The 22,035-nt window shown below is 45.2% G+C and overlaps 1 protein-coding gene across 1 annotated transcript; it reads left to right on the top strand.

The window, feature by feature from the left end:
- Positions 1-484: 484 nt before the first annotated feature.
- LOC123743105 (short transient receptor potential channel 7-like) lies at positions 485-12,716 on the top strand. The gene is made up of 5 exons (XM_045718220.1): positions 485-1,364; positions 5,190-5,411; positions 9,038-9,118; positions 10,075-10,150; positions 10,452-12,716. The coding sequence occupies exons 1-5, from the start codon at positions 1,059-1,061 to the stop codon at positions 10,655-10,657; spliced, it is 891 nt and encodes a 296-aa protein (XP_045574176.1). The 5' UTR covers positions 485-1,058; the 3' UTR covers positions 10,658-12,716.
- The last annotated feature ends 9,319 nt before the right edge of the window (positions 12,717-22,035 follow it).

Genomic DNA, 22,035 nt, shown 5'->3' with positions numbered 1-22,035 from the left:
CAGAGAGACAGAGAACCAGACATAGAGACAGAGAGACAGAGAGACAGAGAACCAGACATAGAGACAGAGAGACGGAGAACCAGACATAGAGACAGAGAGACAGAGAACCAGACATAGAGACAGAGAGACAGAGAGACGGAGAACCAGACATAGAGACAGAGAGACAGAGAACCAGACAGAGAGACAGAGAGACAGAGAACCAGACATAGAGACAGAGAGACAGAGAACCAGACATAGAGACAGAGAGACAGAGAACCAGACATAGAGACAGAGAGACAGAGAACCAGACATAGAGACAGAGAGACAGAGAACCAGACATAGAGACAGAGAGACAGAGAACCAGACATAGAGACAGAGAGACAGAGAGACAGAGAACCAGACATAGAGACAGAGAGACAGAGAACCAGACATAGAGACAGAGAGACAGAGAACCAGACATAGAGACAGAGAGACAGAGACAGAGAGACATAGAGACAGAGAGACGGAGAACCAGACATAGAGACAGAGAGACGGAGAACCAGACATAGAGAGCGAGTTGAAGATTAAACAGTGTTTTCCACTCTTCCTAGAAAGATGAAGTGTGTGTGGCTCTAAGCGCTGAAAGAGGAGAGGTTTATTGAAGTGCACACACAGGCCTGTAGACGACATCTCTCCTCCCCTTCACCCCTCCCTCTTGCTCTGCCACTCATTGAATGTTTATTGACAGGATTGCGTCCAAATGTCGGTGTTCTTTAGGCAAAGTGTATGTTTAGCTCACTCTAAACCCCCTCAGAGCTTGGGTGTCTGACAGCGCTCGCTAGAGCAATGGCACCTCATTCGACCAACCTGTTCTCGTGAAATGAAACGAGGGCGCAGCGGATCAGGCCATGAGCACTGAGACTAAAAGCAGAACCGAATGGACTGGACTAGACTAGACTGGACCGGACGTTTCCAACCTTTTCTGTTCCGTGCACAACCAAATCACAGACAAAAGCCCTGTTCCAAAGTGGAACAGGAGAACTGGCTTTGCCTCTTCAGTTGAGCTTTCCTGGTGGGGGGATAATGTGTTGGAATTGGACATGACTCATCAGCTATTTCATCAGTGCCAGCTCATAAACTCTACTAAAAGAACACTATACTCTGGTTTACAGACTCATGCTTGCGTGTGCATCCGTGTGTGTTTCCCCAGGGTGGAGGAGAGCTTTAAGACCCTGTTCTGGTCCATCTTCGGTCTTTCGGAGGTGATCTCCGTGGTCCTGAAGTATGACCATAAGTTCATAGAGAATATTGGTTATGTGCTGTTCGGGGTCTATAACGTCACTATGGTGGTGGTTCTACTCAACATGCTCATCGCTATGATCAATAGCTCCTACCAAGAGATAGAGGTCAGTCCTATTAAAACTCATTCATATAGAGGGCAGTCCCATTAATAACTCATTCATATAGAGGGCAGTCCTATTAATAACATTCATATAGAGGTCAGTCCTATTAAAACTCATTCATATAGAGGGCAGTCCTATTAATAACTCATTCATATAGAGGGCAGTCCTATTAATAACTCATTCATATAGAGGGCAGTCCTATTAATAACATTCATATAGAGGGCAGTCCTATTAATAACTCATTCATATAGAGGGCAGTCCTATTAATAACTCATTCATATAGAGGGCAGTCCTATTAATAACTCATTCATAAAGAGGGCAGTCCTATTAATAACTCATTCATAAAGAGGGCAGTCCTATTAATAACTCATTCATAAAGAGGGCAGTCCTATTAATAGCTCATTCATAAAGAGGACAGTCCTATTAATAATTCATTCATATAGAGGGCAGTCCTATTAATAACTCATTCATAAAGAGGTCAGTCCAATTAATAACTCATTCATATAGAGGTCAGTCCTATTAATAACTCATTCATAAAGAGGTCAGTCCTATTAATAACTAATTTATATTGAGGGCAGTCCTATTGATAACTCATTTATATAGAGGTCAGTCTAATTAATAACTCATTCATATAGAGGTCAGTTCTATTAATAACTCATTCATATAGAGGTCAGTTCTATTAATAACTAATTAATTTAGAGATGTGAGGTTTCCGGTAAGACCCGAATGTAGACTGTTGAAGTAACAATGTTTAGAACAGGAGACCAAGGGCTGTGTGACATGGTTTTAATTCTAGACACAGGAAAGGTAGGAAGAACATGAAGGGTACGGGGCAACAGAGGACGAACAGCAGAGGGGCTAATGATCTTGTAGCAGGGGTGAAAGGTCTCGGCTTCAGGGGGTGTAGCCGCGGGGCTATAGCGGCATGCCAGCGCATCTGGCTTGACCTTCTTGGATACCAGTCGGTGCTGTTGAAGCGAAGTGTCCCGGGCTTTACTGAACCCCTCCCGGAGGTCCTGGTACTCCGCGGGGCTGGTGGAGAGGTCTGGGCAATTTCCAAGCCCCCAGGAAGACGTCCCAGGGCAGGCAGAGCAGACTTCAGGCAATGAGTGTGGCAGAATGGGCTCCAGCCCCCGATGGCACCAGTAGACCAGTCAATCGCGGGATTGTGTCGCTGGAGCCAAGAGAATCCCAATTCCACGGGAACCTGCGGAGACTCAATTAGCAGGAATTGGATCGTCTCGCTGTGGTTCCCCAACACTCGTAGGTTGATCGGGGTGGTATGGTGGGTGACCCGGCCTATAGAGCGCTCGTCCAGCGCTCTAACATCCATGGGAATGGAAAGAGGTTGAGTGGGGATGCCCAGCTCGGACGCCAGGGTAACGTCCATAAGACTCATATCGGCCCCTGAGTCGATAAGTATCTGGAGAGACTTGGACTGGTCCCCCCACAGCAGGGTGGAATGGAGAGGGAGTAGGGGGAGAAGCAAAATTGTCCTTAAGACCCACCAGAGTACTCATTCCTACAAATGAGCTAGGTCTCTTGATGGGACAGGTAAACACATACTGACCGGCAGTATCGCAATACAGACAACTCTGGGTGTTAAGTCTGCGCACACATTCGGCTGTAGACAGCCTAGCCCTGCCGAGCTGCATGGGCTCGGGAAGAGGTAAATCGGCAGTGTTCGGGAGGCTGTTGGAGGACCTCGGGTAAGCTCGAATCCCCTCGGGGACTTCCGGAGTTCGTCAGATGCAAGGTGGGATCCTTGAGTGGGCGTTTGGGACCGCAATCAGACCTCTTCTCCCTCCTATGTTCCCGTAGCTGTCCAGCGATCCGGATGGTTAAGGCGATGAGTGAATCGAGATCCGTCGGTAGTTCCCGGGCCTCAAGCTTGTCCTTTACTTCCTCCCATAATCCGTGCAGGAACATGTCGAACAGCGCTTCCGGGTTCCAGGCACCTTCTGCTGCTAGCGGTCGGAAATCCATCGCATTTTCTGCCACACTGATTGGAATTCTGCCAAAGCTGGAGTAACTTCCAGGCAGCCTCTCTCCCGGACACCGGAGCCTCAAACTTTTTTCACATCCGCCACGAAACCCTCCAGACTGAAGCATACGGCCGTTCCCAAACGGCCGTAGCCCAGGCGAGGGCCCTCCCGGACAGCAGCATGATGAGGTACGCTATCTTAGAGCAGACCGAGGGGAAGAAGGAAGGCTGCAGCTCTATGATGAGGGAACACTGAGCGAGAAATGCCCGACAGGTGACCGACTCTCCATCAAAACGCTCCGGGGGAGGTAAGCGGGGTTCCCGGGAAACCGGGGTGACGGCGCTGCTACCAGCGCGGGTTGCTGAGGGGCTGGGGGGTTACCGTCGTGGTAGGCTGCCTGGTAGATTGCCCACGGACTTGCTCCCACAATGTGTCCAATGCTAGGTCGTGACGTTCGGCCACGGCCTGCAACCCACATATCAGACCGCGAAGCAACTCCTCGTGCCTCCCAATGGTGGCTCCTTGGGAGGAGATGGAGTTGCGGAGCTGGTCCAAGTCTGCTGGGTCAGTCATGGCCAGTTCATACTGTGAGGTTTCAGGTAAGACCCAAATGCAGACTGTATTGAAGTAACAATGTTTATTACAGCAACGGGCAGGCAAACGACAGGTCAAGACAGGCAGGCGTCGATAATCCAGAGTAGTGGGGCAAAGGTACAGAACGGCAGGCAGGGTCAGGGGCAGGCAGAGTGGTCAGGCAGGCTGGCTCAGAGTCAGGACAGGCAAAGGTCAAAACCAGAAGGGCGAGAAAAGAGAGACTGGGAAAAAGCAGGAGCTGAGACAAAACGCTGATTGACTTGACAAATAAGAATTGGCACTGACAGACAGAAAACACAGGTAGAAATACACAGGGGACAATGGGGAAGATGGGCGACACATGGAGAGGGGTGGAGACAAGCACAAGGACAGCTGAAACAGATCAGGGCGTGACAAGAGGTCAGTCCTATAAATAACTCATTTATATAGAGGTCAGTCCTATTAATAACTAATTCATATAGAGGTCAGTCCTGTTAATAACGCATTCATATAGAGGTCAGTCCTATTAATAACTCATTCATATAGAGGGCAGTCCTGTTAATAACTCATTCATATAGAGGTCAGTCCTATTAATAACTAATTCATATAGAGGTCAGTCCTATTAATAACTAATTCATATAGACGTCAGTTCTATTAATAACGCATTCATATAGAGGTCAGTCCTATTAATAACGCATTCATATAGAGGTCAGTCCTATTAATAATGCATTCATAAAGAGGTCAGTCCTATTAATAACTCATTCATAGAGAGATCAGTCCTATTAATAACTCATTCATAAAGAGGTCAGTTCTATTAATAACTCATTCATAAAGAGGTCAGTCCTGTTAATAACTCATTCATATAGAGGTCAGTGCTATTAATAACTCATTCATATAGAGGTCAGCTCTATTAATAACTCATTCATAAAGAGGTCAGTCCTGTTAATAACTCATTCATATAGAGGTCAGTGCTATTAATAACTCATTCATATAGAGGTCAGCTCTATTAATAATTCATTCATATAGAGGTGAGTCCTATTAATAAGTCATTCATTAGGAATTATCCAATCTTACATTTATAATCATACAATGGTCATGTTATGATAATGTTTAGTCAAAGAAACAAATATTCAGTGTGAAATATTGTTAATCCCACATGACTGTACCAATGTGTGTGTTTATGTGTGCGGTGTGCGCATGCATTTATTTGTTTGTGTCCGTATGTCCGTGTGTGTGTGTGTGTGTGTGTGTGTGTGTGTGTCCCCTCCAGACAGATGCAGATGTAGAGTGGAAGTTTGCCCGTGCCAAGCTGTGGATGTCCTACTTTGACGAGGGTCGCACTCTGCCGGCTCCTTTCAACATGGTGCCTTCTCCCAAGTCCTGGTACTACCTGGTCCTCCGCACCAAGGCCTGCATCGTTCACCTCTGCAAGGCCAAGGGGCGTCGCCGCGACAACGAGCTAGAGATGGGCATGCTTAACTCACGACTCAAGGTCAGAGGGGAGAGGGCAAAGGTCAAAAGTCAAACCCTAATTGTATCAATACATACTGTAGATGCTAGTAAGTGTTTGATCTTATACAAAGCTATTTTCAGTGTAATAAGATAAGAACATTTTTAAAATACAATTTGAAATTTGTATTGGAATACCTGGTGAGAATTTGCTGTGAATGGTGCTGAGCAGATCCTTGGTAAATCTTACTACATTTGCGCACACTGTATATAGACTTTTCTATTGTGTTATTGACTGTACGTTTGTTTATCCCATGTGTAAGTCTGTGTTGTTTGTGCCACACTGCTTTGCTCTATCTTGGCCAGGTCGCAGTTGTAAATGAGATCTTGTTCTCAACTGGCCTACCTGGTTAAATAAAGGTGAAATAAAAACAATATATACTGCTCAAAAAAATAAAGGGAACACTTAAACAACACAATGTAACTCCAAGTCAATCACACTTCTGTGAAATCAAACTGTCCACTTAGGAAGCAACACTGATTGACAATAAATTTCACATGCTGTTGTGCAAATGGAATAGACAACAGGTGGAAATTATAGGCAATTAGCAAGACACCCCCAATAAAGGAGTGGTTCTGCAGGTGGTAACCACAGACCACTTCTCAGTTCCTATGCTTCCTGTCTGATGTTTTGGTCACTTTTGAATGCTGGCGGTGCTTTCACTCTAGTGGTAGCATGAGACGGAGTCTACAACCCACACAAGTGGCTCAGGTAGTGCAGCTCATCCAGGATGGCACATCAATGCGAGCTGTGGCAAGACGGTTTGCTGTGTCTGTCAGCGTAGTGTCCAGAGCATGGAGGCGCTACCAGGAGACAGGCCACTACATCAGGAGACGTGGAGGAGGCCGTAGGAGGGCAACAACCCAGCAGCAGCACCGCTACCTCCGCCTTTATGCAAGAAGGAGCAGGAGGAGCACTTCCAGAGCCCTGCAAAATGACCTCCAGCAGGCCACAAATGTGCATGTGTCTGCTCAAACGGTCAGAAACAGACTCCATGAGGGTGGTATGAGGGCCCGACGTCCACAGGCGGGGGTTGTCCTTACAGCCCAACACCGTGCAGGACGTTTGGCATTTGTCAGAGAACACCAAGATTGGCAAATTCGCCACTGGCGCCCTGTGCTCTTCACAGATGAAAGCAGGTTCACACTGAGCACATGTAACAGACGTGACAGTCTGGAGACGCCGTGGAGAACGTTCTGCTGCCTGCAACATCCTCCAGCATGACCGGTTTGGCGGTGGGTCAGTCATGGTGTGGGGTGGCATTTCTTTGGGGGGCCGCACAGCCCTCCATGTGCTCGCCAGAGGTAGCCTGATTGCGATTAGGTACCGAGATGAGATCCTCAGACCCCTTGTGAGACCATATGCTGGTGTGGTTGGCCCTGGGTTCCTCCTAATGCAAGACAATGCTAGACCTCTTGTGGCTGGAGTGTGTCAGCAGTTCCTGCAAGAGGAAGGCATTGATGCTATGGACTGGCCCGCCCGTTCCCCAGACCTGAATCCAATTGAACACATCTGGGCCATCATGTCTCGCTCCATCCACCAACGCCACATTGCACCACAGACTGTCCAGGAGTTGGCGGATGCTTTAGTCCAGGTCTGGGAGGAGATCCCTCAGGAGACCATCCGTCACCTCATCAGGAGCATGCCCAGGCGTTGTAGGGAGGTCATACAGGCACGTGGAGGCCACACACACTACTGAGCCTCATTTTGACTTGTTTTAAGGACATTACATCAATGTTGGATCAGCCTGTAGTGTGGTTTTCCACTTTAATTTTGAGTGTGACTCCAAATCCAGACCTCCATGGGTTGATAAATTGGATTTCCATTGATTATTTTTGTGTGATTTTGTTGTCAGCACATTCAACTATGTAAAGAAAAAAGTATTTAATAAGATTATTTCATTCATTCAGATCTAGGATGTGTTATTTTAGTGTTCCCTTTATTTTTTTGAGCAGTGTATATAAAAACAAATCGGTCTTGCCAAAGCATAGCTGAACACCCAGGGAGGGATGGTGCCAAATCTGAATGGCACTGCACAATGTTTTGCCAAAGCTGTCGCAAAAGCCGCTTGGGTTATTTTGGTGGTGGATGTGTTGTGGAGACTATTGGATCTATTTCAAAGGCTTTAGGATGTATTAGAGAAGCTGTTGGATGTGCCCGCTCCTTCCTAATGCTTAACCTGGTTTGTAGAGGCAGGATCAGTTTTATAGAACTGCTTCTGTGGGTAGACAGAGATCTGATGGCTTGGCTATGAAACACCACTGAGCAGAGCATTAGGTGACCAATCGATACGCAGACTCACACTACACCTCAGGAAGACGGGATAAATGTGAAGTGAGTTTGTTGGCGCGAACTGCAGCGGTTTCTCTCTTCCTGAAAGAGAGAACTTCCTTCACTTTTAGAGTGTTTCGTGTACGTCGCGCACATTGTGTTTGTAACTGTTTATTATTGAGCGTGTGTTTATGTGTGAGTGTGTGTGTGTGTGTGTTTGTGTTAGTATGCAGGGCTAGTGCACGGGTTAGTGGGTGTGTGTCTGTCAGGGGTTTCAGGACCCGTTGCAGTTTGGTGCCCTGTCTTGTTTTGCCATGCCACTGATGATGTCAAGCTTAGCAGCCTTTCGAGCCCCAGATCTGTGTGTGTATATCCATGTGGGTGTGCGTGCATGCATGTCTGTGCGCGTGCGTGTGTGTGTGTGTTTCAGCGTATCTCCTGCCAAAATGAAAATAAGGACTCGTAGGACACTAAGTAAATCTAGAAGAGGACATTAAAACTAGGTCATTGATATTTAGCAGAGCAGAGAGCAGATACATCAACACCCAGTGACATAATATACATTATTCCAAGGTAATAGGAATCATGTTTGCAGCACAGAAATAAATATAACATATAATACAGTATTATTTTCTATCTATTTATATATACAGTTTCTTTATTTTTACAATTTTCTACATTGTAGAATAATACTGTAGACATCAAAACTAAGAAATAACACATGGAATCATGTCGTAACCAAAAAAGGGTTAACCTGTCTGGGCTAGGGGGCAGTATTTTCACGGCCGGATGAAAAACGTACCCAATTTAAACAGGTTACTACTCTGGCCCAGAAACTAGAATATGCATAGATAGTAGACCTGCATCAACAAAATCTAACTTAAGTCAAGGTCGGTCGCCTGTCTTCTCTAGTTGTTCCTGCATACTGAACACTTGTTGGTCCTGCCAATACCAGCACCTGGATTTAGACCAGGGCTCTCCATCCCTGTTCCTGGAGCAGATTTACATAGTCAACTTTGTTCTAAGGGCAGGAAATAGCTGACTGGTTTAGGGCAGAACAAATCCGATTGGTTTCTAAAAGGTCAATGGGCGGAGTTTAACAGATGCACAACTTTTGAAAACATGGCGGAGGTTTGAACAGAGAATCTTTTAGAAACCAATTGGTTAGTTTACGGCAGAACAAATCCGATCAGATTATTTTTGCTCTTAGAACAAAGTTGATTACACTTTTATGTCAATCTGCGTTTGCAGAGAACTAGCCTCCTGTAGTAGGTTTTCACTCCAACCCCAGTTGTAAGCAATATATATATATCTGAACTCATGTTGTGTTGTTGCAGGGCAAACGCTACAGAGCCCACAGTCGACCACGAGAGGAGTCCACTCTCAGAAAATCCATCAAACATCCCACCAGATACCAGGTACAAGAGAACGAGAGATGTATAGAAAGTAAGCAAGAAAGAAAGAAAGAGGGGAGAGGGGTGTAGAAGGGGGAGGTAGAGGTAATATGTTAGAAATATCAGAGGGGAATGAGTGGGCAAAGAAGGAAATAAAATGAGACGACATATAGGTTTAATGAGGTATCGAGAAATGGATTTAGTGGGAGCAGGTAATGGCTGAATAAATGAGCAGGAGTGTGGAGTGATTGACTGAATGGGGAAATCTTCTCTCTTCCTCTGTCATGAGGTCATTCTATTGTGCCTCTCACAGACCATTATGCTGATACACACAATTTATTTTGGTATGCCAGGTCAGCTTCTCACAGTGAGTGCGTATGTAGTGCACACAGGATGGCAGGTAGCATAGCGGTTAAAGCATTAGGCCAGTAACTGAAAGTTCGCTGGTTCGAAACCCCGAGCTGTCAAGGTGAAATATCTGTTGATTTGCCCTTGAGCAAGGTACTGAACTCTAATTTGCTCCAGGGGTGCCATTTGCTCCAGGGGTGCCATTTGCTCCAGGGGTGTCATGACCCTGTAAAACAATACATTTCACTGCACCCATCTATATATATTTATGGACCGGTTCTTAGAGCGTTTCAATGCATGGACTGAGTGAGTGGGTCTTAAAGAGAGCTAAGTGTGTAGTCTCTATAGGCTTTAGATCAATACTTACCATTCAGAGCTGATCAGTGTGACACAGTGTGAGAGCTCATCTCTATAAAACACCTCAGTGTAGTGTGTGGGGGGGGGGGGGCTGGATGTGCGCCTGTGTGTGTGGGGGGGGGCTGGATGTGCGTGTGTGTGCGCGTGTGTGTGTGTATGTTTAATAAAGATTATGGTCAGCTTTCATAACCAACTCTTCTCCACTTCTCTCCCTTCATATTTTTCTCACCTCTCCTCCCCTCCCTCCTCCCTCTCTCTTCTCTGTCGTACTGCAGAAGATCATGAAGCGTCTCATTAAACGCTATGTTCTGAAAGCTCAGGTTGACAGGGAGAACGATGAAGTCAATGAAGGTGAAAATCGAATCTCCTTCAATGTCGCCTTTATGTACCTCAGCAGATGCTACCTGCTTGGATGGGTATTGTCAGTGGGAGTGTATGTAATGTATCCTGCAGAGTAACTTAAAGGATCACAGTCTGGTCCTCTCTCCTCAATGTTAGTTCATTCTTAACAGCATGTAATCGAACAGCAGCAGCAGCAGCTGTGTGTGTGTGTGTGTGTGTGTGTGTGTGTGTGTGTGTGTGTGTGTGTTTCACTCATTCATGTGTTGGTGTGTGTGTGTGTGTGTGTGTGTGTGTTGTATCTGTGTTTTAGGGGAACTGAAGGAGATCAAGCAGGACATCTCCAGCCTGCGCTATGAGCTCCTGGAGGAGAAGTCTCAGGCCACCGGAGAACTGGCTGACCTCATCACACAACTCAGTGACACATTTGTCAAGAACGCCACCAAAAAAAACCTAAGAGAGAGGGGAGAAGGGGTAGGAGAGAGGGGTGGGGGAGGCATGAAAATAGAGGGAGAGTGAGAGGTGGGGGGAAAGAGGAGAGAAGAGAAAGGGGGAGGGGAAGAAAACTGGTGAACAGATAGAGAATTACAGCGAAAGAGAGAGAGAGTGATGGAGAGAGTGGATGAAAAGGTGGTCAGGGATGAGAGTTGAAAGAGTGGCTCTCGGGCGAGTAGATGTCCTGATCTAATTAGTGGAGGGAGGAGAGTGAGATAGGACAGGAGGAGAAGAGAGAAAGGGAGGAGATCAGTGGGACGGAGGGAGAAGAGAGGAGGCAGGAGAGAGGAAAAGTGACAAAGTGAGGAGGCTCTGAACAGCGCGAGGGGAATATAGGGGATGGTTTAGAGTAGAATTCCGAGGCAGCAACGAAAGACAACCCACACAGCCAAACTACATCAGCTCAACCTACCTGGGAGATGGGAACAGATAGAGAGAGAGAGAGCGGGAGACAGAGAGAGTAGAGATGGAGACAGAGAGAGGGAAGAAGAAGTAATGGGGAAGAGGGAGAAATAAACAAAAGTTGAAAAAACACATAGTAATTTAATGTTTTTTTGTAACTGCAGACAGCTAGCCCAGGGTGTCTTTTCCTGAAGTATTGTGCCATATAGCAGTCCACTGTTTCAGGAAGATAAATATAATGACCCTTTTTTATAGAGCAGGCAATCTAATTAACACATTGGCCAATGGTCATATATTCACACATACGGAATGAGTTCACACACACACACACTTATTGAATTATTAATTTGTTTCCAGACACCCAGTGGAGGTTGCACAAGATTTTTTAGTTCATTGAAATAGCATTTGAAACTCTGAAGTCGGAATCCGTAGCGGTGAAACTGCCATGTCCGTTTACGATATTACAACAATAAAGACATTACCTCAAACAAAGAACCCCTCGGACATCGTTGCAGGCACGATAGAAGAGCAGAATGTTTTGTTTTTTTACCACAATGCTCCTCTGTCCCGTTTCAAAAACAAAACAATAAGGAAAGCGCCTGGGGCTACCAGTGGCGCCATTTCACAAAATGCACATCTCAGCTTCAAACTGTGTCTTTGTTTTGTGTGTGTGTGTGTGTGTGTGTGTGTGTGTGTGTGTGTGTGTGTGTGTGTGTGTGTGTGTGTGTGTGTGTGTGAAGAGAGAGCGACACTGTCTATCTATACAGTGGCAAGAAAAAGTATGTATTTATCATAAAATCTGATCTTCGTCTAAGTCACAACAATAGACAAACACAGAGTGCTTAAACTAATAACACACTAATTATTGTATTTTTCTTGTCTATATTGAATAGATCATTTAAACTTTCCCAGTTTTAGGTTGTAAAAAGTATTTGAACCCCTAGGCTAATGACTACTCCAAAAGCTAATTGGAGTCAGCTAACCTTGAGTCCAATCAATGAGACGAGATTGGAGATGTTGGTTAGAGCTGCCCTGCCCTATAAAAAACACATTTGAGTTTACAGTTCACAAGAAGCATTGCCTGATGTGAACCATGCCTTGAACAAAAGATATCTTAAAATACCAAAGATCAAGAATTGTTGACTTGCATAAAGCTGGAAATGGTTACAAAAGTATCTCTAAATGCCTTGATGTTCATCAGTCCACGGTTAGACAAAGTGTCTATAAATGGAGAAAGTTCAGCACTGTTGCTACTCTCCCTAGGAGTGTCCATCCTGCAAAGATGACTGCAAGAGCACAGCGCAGAATGCTCAATGAGGTTAAGAAGAATCCTGGTGTCAGCTAAAGACACCTCTGGAAAGTGCTAACATCTCTGTTGACGAGTCTACGATACGTAAAATACTAAACAAGAATGGCGTTCATGGGAGGACAACACGGAAGAAGCCACTGCTGTCAAAAAAACATTGGTGCATGTCTAAGGTTCACAAAAGAGCACCTGGATGTTCCACAGCGCTTCTGGCAAAATATTCCGTGGACAGATTAAATTAAAGTAGAGTTTTTTGGAAGGAACACACAACAATATGTGTGGAGAAAAAAAGGGACAGCACACCAACATCAAAACCACATCCCCACTGTAAAGTGTGGTGGAGGGAGCATCATGGTTTGGGGTTGCTTTGCTGCCTCAGGGCCTGGACAGCATGCTATCATCGACGGAAAAATGAGTCCCAAGTTTATGAAGACATTTTGCAGGAGAATGTAAGGCTATCTGTCTGCCAATTGAAGCTCAACAGAAGTTGAGTGATGCAACAAGACAACGACAAGTGGCATGACCTCAAGAGAGCAGACATCCCAAGAATATTGCTGAACTGATACAGTTTTGTAAAGAGGAATGGTCCAAAATTCCTCCTGACCGTTGTGCAGGTCTGATCCGCAACCACAGAAACCACAGAAAATGTTTGGTTGAGGTTGCTGCAAAAAGGAGGGTCAACCAGTTAAATCCAAATATTCACATACTTTTTCCACCCTGCACTGTGAATGTTTACAGTGTGTTCAACAAAGACATGAAAAAGTATAATTGTTTGTGTGTTATTAGTTTAAGCAGACTGTGTTTGTCTATTGTTGTGACTTAGATGAAGATCAGATCAAATTTTATGACATATTTATGCAGAAATCCAGGTAATTCGAAAGGGTTCACATACTTTTTCTTGCCACTGTATGTATGTCAATTGGAAGACTTCGTCATTGTTAAAAAACGCTTAACATTTTCATTCACAGACAACAAAACAGAATAGAGACTCAAGATACTGTATTTTTCACTTGTATGGGGAAAATATTGATAAAAAAGATTGTATATTTTGATCTTGAATTAAAAGGAATAAACTGGATATTGTGTTTGATTCATTCTGTTTTATTAATCAGTCTGGACCATGTGATTTTGTTAAGCTGATCAAATATGATTGTTCCGTTGTTAACTCAATGACACGCACCCAAGCAAGACCGAACATCTGGCGACAACGTCATTCTGTGTCCGTACGCACTGGCAAGGGCACCGCCACACACTGCGCAAACAGTCTGCTTATGCATTGTGAAAATATACTGTGGACACACACACACACAACCTGAGGAGTACAATGGAAAACAGGATTATGGAGTCAGTCAGCTAACTTGTCGAAACATTCTGATACATTTTTGTTTTGTAGAAATATAAGCTTGAAATGGGCATGGTCTGATTGATTTAAAAAACAAAAAGATATCTAAGATTAGCTTTTTTAATTAAAAATAAAATCAAAGTATTTTTTCTTTCTGGTTGCTTATCAACGTTAGTCGGCTAACTGATTAATCCTGCTTTGTAGTATACCCCTCTGGGCAAATGTGGGCCGATAGATATTGTGTAGGCCTACTGTACACACATTCTGACAGTCATCCACTGATGACACAGACAAGCACAATGCACACACACACACAAGCATGCATCATTCATTCATAATTCCTCCATTCCGCTCAATTAAACAAATGTCAGCTAGCAACCCTACCTACGCAACCGAAACATCCTGCAAAAACTGTTCAGACTTCCCCCAAACTCTGTGCATTCAGACCTTGTTCAGTGTGTGTGTGTGTGTGTGTGTGTGTGTGTGTGTGTGTGTGTGTGTGTGTGTGTGTGTGTGTGTGTGTGTGTGTGTGTGTGTGTTTGTCTGTGTCATCAGTGGATGACTGTCAGAATGTGTGTACAGTAGGCCTACACAATATCTAAAGAGCGACCCATGGAAAAGTACCCAATTGTCATACGTGAGTAAAAGTAAAGATACCTTAATAGAAAATGACTCAAGTAAAAGTGAAAGTCACCCAGTAAAACACTACTTGAGTAAAAGTCTGAAAGTACACTGCAGTGCATTCGGAAAGAATTCAGACAACATGACTTTTTCCACATTTCGTTACATCACAGCCTTATTCTAAAATTGATAAAATATTTTTTTCCCTCATCAATCTACACACAATACCCCATAATGGCAAAGCGAACACAGTTTAGACATTTTTTGCAAATCTATAAAAATAAAAAAATTCCAGACCCTTTGCTATGAGACTCGAAACTGAGCTCAGGTGCATCCTGTTTCCATTGATCATCCTTGAGATGTTTCTACAACTTGATTGGAGTCCACCTGTGGTGAATTCAATTGATTGGATATGATTTGGAAAGGCACACACCTGACTATATAAGGTCAGAGCAAAAACCAAGCCATGAGGTAGAAGGAATTGTCCGTAGAGCTCCGAGACAGGATTGTGTCGAGGCACAGATCTGGGGAAGGGTACCAAAAACTTTATGCAGCATTGAAGGTCCCCAAGAACACAGTGGCCTCAATCATTCTTAAATGGAAGAAGTTTGGAACCCACCAAGACTTTTCCTAGAGCTGGCCGCCCAGCGAAACTGAGCAATCGGGGGAGAAGGGCATTGGTGGTGACCAAGAACCCGATGGTCACTCTGACAGAGCTCCAGAGTTCCACTGTGGAGATGAGAGAACCTTCCAAAAGGACAACCATCTTTGCTGCACTCCACCAATCAGGAATTTATGGTAGAGTGGCCAGACGGAAGCCACTCCTCAGTACAAGGCACGTCACAGCTACTTGGAGTTTGCCAAAAGGCACCTAAAGGACTCTCAGGCCATGAGAAACAAGATTCTCTGGTCTGATAAAACCAATATTGAACTATTTTCCCTGAATGCCAAGAGTCACGTCTGGAGGAAACCTGGCACCATCCCTACGGTGAAGCATGGTGGTGGCAGCATCATGCTGTGGGGGTGTTTTTCAGCAGCAGGGACTGGGAAACTCGTCAGGATCAAGGGAAAGATGAACGGAGCAAAGTACAGAGAGATCCTTGAGGAAAACCTGCTCCAGAGCACTCAGGACCTCAGACTGGGGAGAAGGTTCACCTTCTTACAGGACAACGATCCTAAGCACACAGCCAAGACAATGCAGAAGTTTCGGGACAAGTCTCTAAATGTCCTTGAGTGGCCCAGCCAGGGCCCAGACTTAAATCCGATCAAACATCTCTGGAGAGACCTGAAAATAGCTGTGCAGCGACACTCCCCATCCAACCTGACAGAGCTTGAGAGGATCTGCAGAAAAGAATGTGAGAAACTCCCCAAATACAGGTGTGCCAAGCTTGTATCATCATACCCAAGAAGATTCGAGGCTGTAATCACTGCCAAAAGTACTTCAACAAAGTACTGAGTAAAGGGTCTGAATACTTATGTAAATGTGATATTTCAGTTTTTCCTTTGTCATTATGGGCTATTATAAAATTATTTTATCAATTTTAGAAGGAGGCTGTAATGTAACAAAATGTGGAAAAAGTCAATGGGGTCTGAACACTTTCCAAATGCACTGTATATACACCTCACTGTATAATCTATAGATAAACAGGATGAGGCCAGGAACTCCTGTAAAAGTCAGCTTTATAGATGGATTATACAGAAATTGTTTCACAATTTCCTGGTTGCTTAGCATGCTAATAGTGCGTCTAATTTCAATTTATGTGACAAAACAAGCAAGTATTGTGTACATAATAATTGTACCATCTAAACTGCTGTGAAATATATTTTCCATAAACACAAATATTGTATTTTAAGGTGTTTGAAGCTGGTGTACAAAACCGAAAACTGGAAGCATAGAAATAGTGCACATGGAAGCGATCTACTTCTTCTTAGACTTGCTTTCAATGAGAATGACAGTATAAGGGCACAAGGCGAGACCCAGATGCAGACATGGGAGGCAGATGGTTTGAGTCTCGATATTTATAAAAAAATCCAAAAGGGGCAGGCAAGAGAATGGTCGTGGACAGGCAAAAGGTCAAAACCAGTTCAGAGTTCAGTGGGTACAGAGTGGCAGGCAGGCTCGAGGTCAGGGCAGCCAGAATGGTTAGGCAGGCGGGAATGGAGTCCAGAAAACAGGCAAGGGTCAAAAACCGGGAGGACTAGCAAAGGAGAAATAGAAAGCAGGAGTACGGGAAAAACACTGGTTGACTTGTATGGAAAACATACAAGATGAACTGGCACAGAGAGACAGGAAACACAGGGATATATACACCAGGGATAATAAGTGACACCTGGGAGGGGGTGGAGACAATCACATGACAAGTGAAACAGATCAGGGTATGACAGACAGATCTATAACTCACATTTCTATGTGAATTTTGTCGGGTCGCCCAAAAAGTTTTAAAAGTTAATCTACCGGCCTTATGTGGTATTCAGTCACAAAGGTGCACAACAGGGGGAAAAAAAACACATGCATGCTCACGTGCACACACACACACACATACAAACACAGCTCTCCAAACCAAAGCTGAACAGTCCTATTTCCATGGCAACTAAGGTTGTCTCAGGTGTGCTTTTCCCAGTACACAGAAATACTATTTATTTTATATATCCAGTGCTCTTATTCAACTTTCCCTCTAATATTTGTCTGACCTCCAAGGGTCTTGCCCAATTATACCTTGTGTGTGTGACAGTAAACCTGACACCCTCTCTCTGGTGTAGTTTGGATTGTCCCCCATGAGTTGTCGATAAGTGTCATTTCCTGTCAAGAACTCGTATACCTCCTGCGCCTCGACCTGTTGCTTCGGCCTGTTGTTTCCGAAGTTTTACTTTGTTTTATTTTTATTTTTTAAATATTTTTTTCTTAAGTGTTTGTGTCAACACCTGCTACCAACTAGCCAGCTAGCTAGCTAGCTAGGTTGCAATGGAGCCCGCTTAGCCTGGAATAGCAAACAAATGTTTCCAGCACTGTAGAAGCTGTGTTTATTACGCTCTTGTCCAATGAGTTCCAATGCGGCAATTGTTTGCTAGAGGAGGAGTACAGAAGTGGCTATGCTTAGCAAACAAAGCTCACGTCTGCGCGAACTTATGGGGAAAACGCAAATTGGAACTTCCCATTCTTTACTCCTATGGCTGGATGCCGCTCGGGCCTGTTTCCCTGCCTTGCCATCTCTTACTATCTGAATGCCCTGTGCTTCCTGGAACTTGCCTGTCAAGGAAGTCATCTCCATCTGCTTCTCTTTCTCCATCTTGTAGTGAAGTAGATGGAGAACAGCAGGAAGGTTGTTCCATGTCACAAGTCGCTGAAACCAAAGGCTGGGCCTTGCTGCTAAGTGGACGGGAGTAACTGCGAGAGGTTCGGAGCAGATTGACATAAGGAATAGCTTTACTGCAATGGTGTCTGATCTACCTGCACCTCCATCGCTGGGATTGCCTGTGTCTGCGATGGTGGTGCTGACTCCAACTACGCTGACTCCAACTACTCTGACTATAGCAGCGGCTTCGTCGTGGAGTTCGGCTCTTATCCCTCTCCCTGGATCTGACTGCTGTGGGATGTCTAAACATATCGCCAGGAGCAGCGGGCGTATGCTATTCTGCTTTACGTGGGCCCGTGAAAGGTTCAATGAATTGTGTAAGGGGTAGGAATGGGCGGATTTTTCCATTCCCTTCTCCAGCCATTGTATTGGGCACTTCAACAGTGAGAAAGGTCTCAGTCACTGAGGCAAAAACGCTGTGCTGTCCAGGAGCACAAGTACAAGACATCAATAAGCCGCTCCCAAACATTTGAAACCAGTATTAGGAAATTGAGTCTATCATAGTTCATGTGGGATTCAATGACATTATGAAGGACATCCCAGAACAGCTGAAGATGAATTTTAAAGAATTGATTGTGTCACTGCTTCACGCCAACAAACGCCCCATAATATCTGGCCCTCTGCCCTCCCAAAATCATGGCATTGAACGTTTCAGCAGACTTGTATCCCTCCATAACTGGATATGAAACTATTGCAGCTCTGTGGGTGTAACATTTATTGACAATTCTTATACCTTCTGGAAACAAAGCTAATTTTATAAGGAGGATGGGATCCACCCAAATCATTTGGGTTCCTGGATCCTTTCACAGAATTATAAGGTTGCTTTGAGACAATGACTTATCAATGACCCAAGCCCAGCTCAGATAATCCCTACCATTGTGTCGCTGAGTTGTCATAATGCTATAGCAAATGTACATTATCCTAGGGGCGTTGGAAGACACAATGTAAGTAACCTAATTTATGTCCCTCTAACTGCCATGAATGCCTCTGCTGATCCCACAGCTATTGTATGCAGTAATCATGTGCCTATGAACCAGCTCATCCTGCACTAACGTAAATAACACCAGCATGTCTACTTCTGCTAAGTTTCCCAGTAAAGCAATGAAAACAATCAAGCATCCCAGAAAAGTGCTAAAAATAGCCCACGTTAACATATGTAGCCTAAGAAACAAGGTTCATGAAGTCAATAACTTGTTAGTAACAGATGATTCATATTCTGACTATCTCTGAAACTCACTTAGATAATACCTTTGATGATACAGTGGTTGCAATACATGGTTAGAACATCTACATAAAATACAGAAATGCCAATGGGGGTGGTGTTGCGGTCTATATTAAGAACCACATTCCTGTAAAGCTTAGAGAGGATCTCATGTTAAATACTGTTGAAGTAATATGGCTACAGGTTCCATCTGCCTCACCTAAAGCCCATTATTGTGGGAAGCTGCTGTGTAGATGCACTCTACACACACGTACATTGGAATTGTACCTGTGGATGTATTTCAAGGCCTACCTTCAAACTCAGTGCCTCTTTGCTTGACATCATGTGAAAATAAAAAAAAATCAGAAAAGACCTCAGAAAAAACATTGTAGACCTCCACAAGTCTGGTTCATCCTTGGGAGAAATTTCCAAATGCCTGAAGGTGCCACGTTCATCTGTACAAACAATAGTACGCAAGTATAAACACCATGAGACCAAGCAGCTGTCATACCGGGGCGGCAGGGTAGCCTAGTGGTTAGAGTGTTGGGCTAGTAACTGAAAGGTTGCAAGTTTGAATCCCTGAGCTGACAAGGTACAAATCTGTCGTTCTGTCCTTGAACAAGGCAGTTAACCCACTGTTCCTAGGCCGTCATTGAAAATAAGAATTTGTTCTTAACTGACTTGCCTAGTTAAATAAAGGTAAAATAAAATACCGCTCAGGAAGGAGACGTGTTCTGTCTCCTAGAGATTAATGTACTTTGGTGCGAAAAGTGCAAATCAATCCCAGAACAACAGCAAAGGACCTTGTGAAGATGCTGGAGGAAACATGTTCAAAAGTCTCTATAGCCACAGTAAAACGAGTCCTATATCGACATAACCTGAAAGTGTCACAGGCGTCAAAGTGAGTAGACCAAGGTGCAGCGTGGAATATGTTCATCTTGAGTATAATGAAGAAAGAATGAACATTTTACAAATAAACAAAAATGACAGCAGACAGTTCCGTCAGGTACTTACAACTAAACGGAAAATAACTACCCACAAAACCCAAAGGAAAAACAGGCTGCCTAAGTATGGTTCCTAATCAGAGACAACGATAAACAGCTGCCTCTGGTTAGGAACCATACTCGGCCTAAACATAGAACACAAAACATAGAATGCCCACCCACCTATCACACCCTGGCCTAGCTAAACAGAGAAAGCACAGCTCTCCTAGGTCAGAGCGTGACAGTACCCCCCCAAAGGTGCGGACTCCCGGCCTCAAACCTGAACCTATTGGGGAGGGTCCGGGTGGGCATCTATAGTTGGCGGCGGCTCTGGTTCTGGGCGTAGCCCCCACACCGCCCGCTGAACCCCCCACTTCTGTGTTGCCGGAGGAACCAGACCGTGGATCAGCGCCGGAGGCTCTGAACTGCCGACCGCCGCTGAAGACTCTGGGCTGCGGACCGTCGCTGAAGACTCTGGGCTGCGGACCGTCGCTGAAGACTCTGGGCTGCGGACCGTCGCTGAAGACTCGGGGCTGCGGACCGTCGCTGAAGACTCGGGGCTGCGGACCGTCGCTGAAGACGCGGGGCTGCGGACCGTCGCTGGAGGCTCCGGGCTGCGGAGCGTCGCTGGAGGCTCCGGGCTGAGGAGCGTCGCTGGGGGCTCCGGGCTGAGGAGCATCGCTGGGGGCTCCGGGCTGAGGAGCGTCTCTGTAGGTTCCGGACTGGGGACCTTCACTGCAGGCTCCGCGCCATAGATCATCACTACTGGTTCCGCGCCATGGTTCATTACTGGAGGCTTTGTGCCATGGATCATCACTGGAGGCTCCGGGCCATGGATTATCACTACAGGCTCTGGGCCATGGACCATCACTGGAGGCTTCGTGCCATGGATTATCATTGGAGGCTTCGGACCATTGATCATCACTGGAGGCTTCCTACGGGGAGCTGGAACCGGTCTCACCAGACTGGGGAGAGCACTGAGGACCACGTGAAGCAACATCTCAAAACATCAGTCAGGAAGTTAAAGCTTTGTCGGGACAATGACCCCAAGCATACTTCCAAAGTTGTGGCAAAATGGTTTAAAGACAACAAAGTCAAGGTATTGGAGTGGCCATCACAAAGCCCTGACTTCAATCCTATAGAAAATGTGTGGGCAGAACTGAAGAAGCGTGTGCGAGCAAGGAAGCCTACAAACCTGACTCAGTTACACCAGCTCTGTGTGAATGGGCCATAATTCACCCAACCTATTGTGGGAAGCTTGTGGAAGGCTACCCGAAACGTTTGAAGTTAAACAATTTAGAGGCAATGCTACCAAATACTAATTGAGTGTATGTAAACTTATGACCCACTGGGAATGTGATGAAAGAAAAAGAAGCTGAAATAAATAATTCTCTCTACTATTATTCTGACATTTCACATTCTTAAAATAAAGTGGTGATCCTAACTGACCTAAAACAGGGACTTTTTACCAGGATTAAATGTCAGGAATTTTGAAAAACTGAGTTTAAATGTATTTGGTTAAGGTGTATGTAAACTTCCGACTTCAACTGTATCGGCGTCCAGGTGTTGGAGGTTATTAATAAAGCTGTGTGTGTGTGTTTGAGTGTGCGTGTTTGTGCATGCGTGCGTGCATGCATGCATGTGTTTGTGTGCGTGTGCATGTTCGAGTGTGTGAGTATGTGTGCATGTGTGTGCTTGTGTGAAAGGGTTGGATGTGTGGAGAGTTGGTGCAGATAGACTTTAATAAGGTGCAAATAGAGGTCTAAGGTGCAGGTCTTAGCAGGTATGCAGCTACACATATTACATTCAGGAGAGCAATAAGAGTGACCACACGCACATTGACACAGAGATGTATATGTCCATACACTTACAAAGCATTAACTCCTTGACCTCCCAAGTGGAGCAGCGGTCTAAGGCACTGCATTGCCGTAATGCGGTGTCACTACAGATTGGGGTTTGATCCCAGGCTGTGTTACAACCGGCCGTGACCGGGAGTCCCATAGGGCGGCTCAGAATTGTCCCAGCGTCGTCCAGGTTAGGGGAGGGTTTGGCCGGTGGGGCTTTACTTGGCTCATCGTGCTCTAGCGACTCCTTGTGGCGGGCCGGGTGCCTGCAAGCTGACCTCGGTTGTCAGTTCAATGGTGTTTCCTCCGACACATTGGTGCGGCTGGCTTCCGGGTTAAGCGAAGCGGCT

This window comes from Salmo salar, chromosome ssa05 (genome assembly GCF_905237065.1).
Source record: "Salmo salar chromosome ssa05, Ssal_v3.1, whole genome shotgun sequence".
Lineage (NCBI taxonomy): Eukaryota > Metazoa > Chordata > Actinopteri > Salmoniformes > Salmonidae > Salmo > Salmo salar.
This window is presented reverse-complemented; position numbering and strand designations above follow the sequence as displayed.

Coding starts and splice junctions, on each gene's coding strand:
- LOC123743105 (XM_045718220.1), top strand. CDS start 1,059: ATGACTCATCAGCTATTTCATCAGTGCCAGCTCATAAACTCTACTAAA. Junction 1,365..5,189: donor GCTCCTACCAAGAGATAGAG/GTCAGTCCTATT, acceptor TGTCCCCTCCAG/ACAGATGCAGATGTAGAGTG. Junction 10,151..10,451: donor GAACGATGAAGTCAATGAAG/GTGAAAATCGAA, acceptor TCTGTGTTTTAG/GGGAACTGAAGGAGATCAAG.